General features: G+C 46.6%; 2 protein-coding genes across 2 annotated transcripts in view; one reads left to right on the top strand and one right to left on the bottom strand.

Annotated features, from left to right (window-relative positions):
• gsg1l2b (gsg1-like 2b) overlaps positions 1-412 on the top strand; it is a 17718-nt gene extending 17306 nt beyond the window's left edge. Inside the window, exon 5 of the mRNA XM_060036554.1 lies at positions 1-412. This exon is cut by the window's left edge and continues 2950 nt beyond it. The gene's annotated coding sequence lies outside the window, so the exon portion shown is untranslated.
• A 309-nt stretch (positions 413-721) lies between these two features.
• LOC132446411 (heparan sulfate glucosamine 3-O-sulfotransferase 3B1-like) overlaps positions 722-2500 on the bottom strand; it is a 2456-nt gene continuing 677 nt past the window's right edge. The window contains exon 2 of the mRNA XM_060036685.1: positions 722-2349. Within this exon, the coding sequence (XP_059892668.1) occupies positions 1961-2349 (389 nt within the window). The 3' untranslated portion in view covers positions 722-1960. The remainder of the gene's footprint in view (positions 2350-2500) is intronic.

The following is a 2500-nucleotide window of genomic DNA, read 5'->3' as shown; positions in this document are numbered from 1 at the left end:
GTGAAGTAGAGCCCGTTCAGAATTGAGTATATTAAGTAATGATTTACTTTTGTTTTTGATATCTTTTTGATTTGCTGGAGCATGGGTTTCAGGATTATGTCATGACCGTGTTTTAGATTGTCATATTTTTTAGTCGTGCTCTTTTGTTACTGTGTGTTTTTTGCAACCTTAAAAAATTGATATGGATGAAAACTGTGTATTTGTATGGGAAAAATTGTTAATGGGAAATTAGGGGATAACTCGACACAAAAAATATTTTTATTTCAGTGCTTATTAACGTTATTCGGCCTCGTCGGAAGAACATTTGCCACAAGAGGGCGCTCGCCTCTCACTTAAGCAGTATTGGCGCCCTCTAATATTAACCGTTGACGACCGTTGTATAAATTAAACTCAAATGGACTTTTATATTGTTGATTTTTGTTTGTGTCTCCATAACTAGTCTTAAGATACTTAATACATTGACGTCTTTGGGGGGGGGGTCATACCCTGCACAATACACACAGTGTGTTGTGTGTATGTATTTATCAGAGGATATGTACACTTTTATCCCTTTTGAGTTAAGAATAATTTGTTAGAAGCGAATCAATGTGCACTTTTTACAAATCGATGTAAAACAAATTGAAAAATATATATATACCGGGTATATATTAGTAATATAGTAATAACCAAGTAAATATATTTAATGTAAAAATAAATCTAGGAATTGATTCACACAAATCTCTGCTAGAAAATAGTATTTTAATGTTTTCTTTTATGCTTTCAAACTAGTGCAAATACATGCAAACATGCAAACCCAAACAGCAGTCAGTCAGTTTCCTGAACACAGAAGCCATGAGGATCCATAGGCTACTAGGTAGACTCAGAGAAACGTTTCACCTGCACAACGAGCTGGTCGGGGTGGGGGGGGGGGACCTCGTAAACTGCGTTTCTCGGGGGACAAGCGATCCACGCTGGTCATCTTTTGCAGAACTCCGACCCACATCTATTATCCACGAAATACAAAACCACTCCGTCACATACCGTCGAGCTCCTCCAAAGATGTTCCGCGTGCACTCAGCCTCTCCGCTGCTCCCCACATTAAACATTCATCCTCCCATCGCCCTGCCGTCTAGCCAGTGGTGGTCCAGCATTTTCCAGGAATCAAAGCAGTGATGGTTGATACTCAATCTGCGCATTGATTGCCTATTGGTGTGTTTAACCATAACCTCGGAGACTGTTACAGGTATAACGGCAGGGCTGAAAAGTGATGTGATCAGTTTTCATTTCCTGTTAATCACTTTCTAGGGTCCATACCTTGGCTCGGCCTTCTACGACCGCAGAGCTGTTTAGTGCAGACACAAAGACGATGATGTTACACAGGTTGTAGCGGATGTTAAAGCTGCAGCTCTGTCATTCGTTTCCATTCACACACTATCCTGTCATGTCGAATCATACTTTTCGTTTCACTTGCAGTCCAACTTGTAGTCCCATCGTTTTCCCTGACCCCCGAGCTATTCTACACAGTATCACAGTATAAGTGCAGATATAAACACATCATTACATCCTCCCGCGGCAGTGGCTGTATGGAATGTCAGAGCAATGTCTGTTCTATGGCTGAACCCCTTCTCAGATACACTCTGGACCCCTCCTCAGAAACACACATTCTGAACCCCTCCTCAGATACACACAACCTTGACCCCTCCTTAGACGCATGTCTCGAACCTCATGATTGATTGATAGAGGGTGGGGGGGGGGTGAAAGAATGAAACACTACACTGGGAGGATCTGACCAACTCTTATAGGATGGGGTTGAACCCCAAAACGTCCACCCCCTCTCCCCCTCAAGTCCGGTTGGCTTCCATCCTCCACAGGGGGTACTGTTGGGGCTGTTCAGTCCACGGTGCCCCCACAGGCTTTCATTTCTGTCCTGAGGCCATCCAACCCTTTACCAATGAGACCATCCCTCACAGGAGGAGCCGGCTCACTGCCAGCCAAAGTCCTGGCCCACCATGCGGTAGAAGCGCTGGTTGTGCGGCCGGTAGAAGTCCCGGAGCCGGCGGACGACGGCGGGTCGGATGGAGGCGTGCGTGCGGCCCTTGGTCTTGCCCAGGCAGTGGGGCTTGCTGCTGCCCTCGGGCTTCTTCAGGCAGGGGAAGCCCTTGGTCTTGTTGAAGTAGAAGTGCTTGTCGGTCACGATGCGCTGGAGGCCCAGGAAGTCCTGCACCCGGGCCAGCTCGCCGGCCGGGTCGGAGATCAGCGTCTCCCCGCTGACCAGGTGGATCTGGTGCCGGGGGAACCAGGCCAGCCAGCGCTCCAGGTGCTGTGCGTACAGGCCGATCCACAGCGGGCTCCACTGGGAGTCGATCTGACCTGGGGGGGGGCCCACAGAACCACCGTCAGGACCTGCCTATGTCTGTATCATAATGCTTATATAATAATATATATAATCATTATACTGTTAAACTGTATAAAACCGTTCAATATATTGTGATTCTTCCTTCATCCATTCTAATACCAATGT

This window comes from Gadus macrocephalus, chromosome 18, assembly GCF_031168955.1.
Source record: "Gadus macrocephalus chromosome 18, ASM3116895v1".
NCBI lineage: Eukaryota > Metazoa > Chordata > Actinopteri > Gadiformes > Gadidae > Gadus > Gadus macrocephalus.
This window is presented reverse-complemented; position numbering and strand designations above follow the sequence as displayed.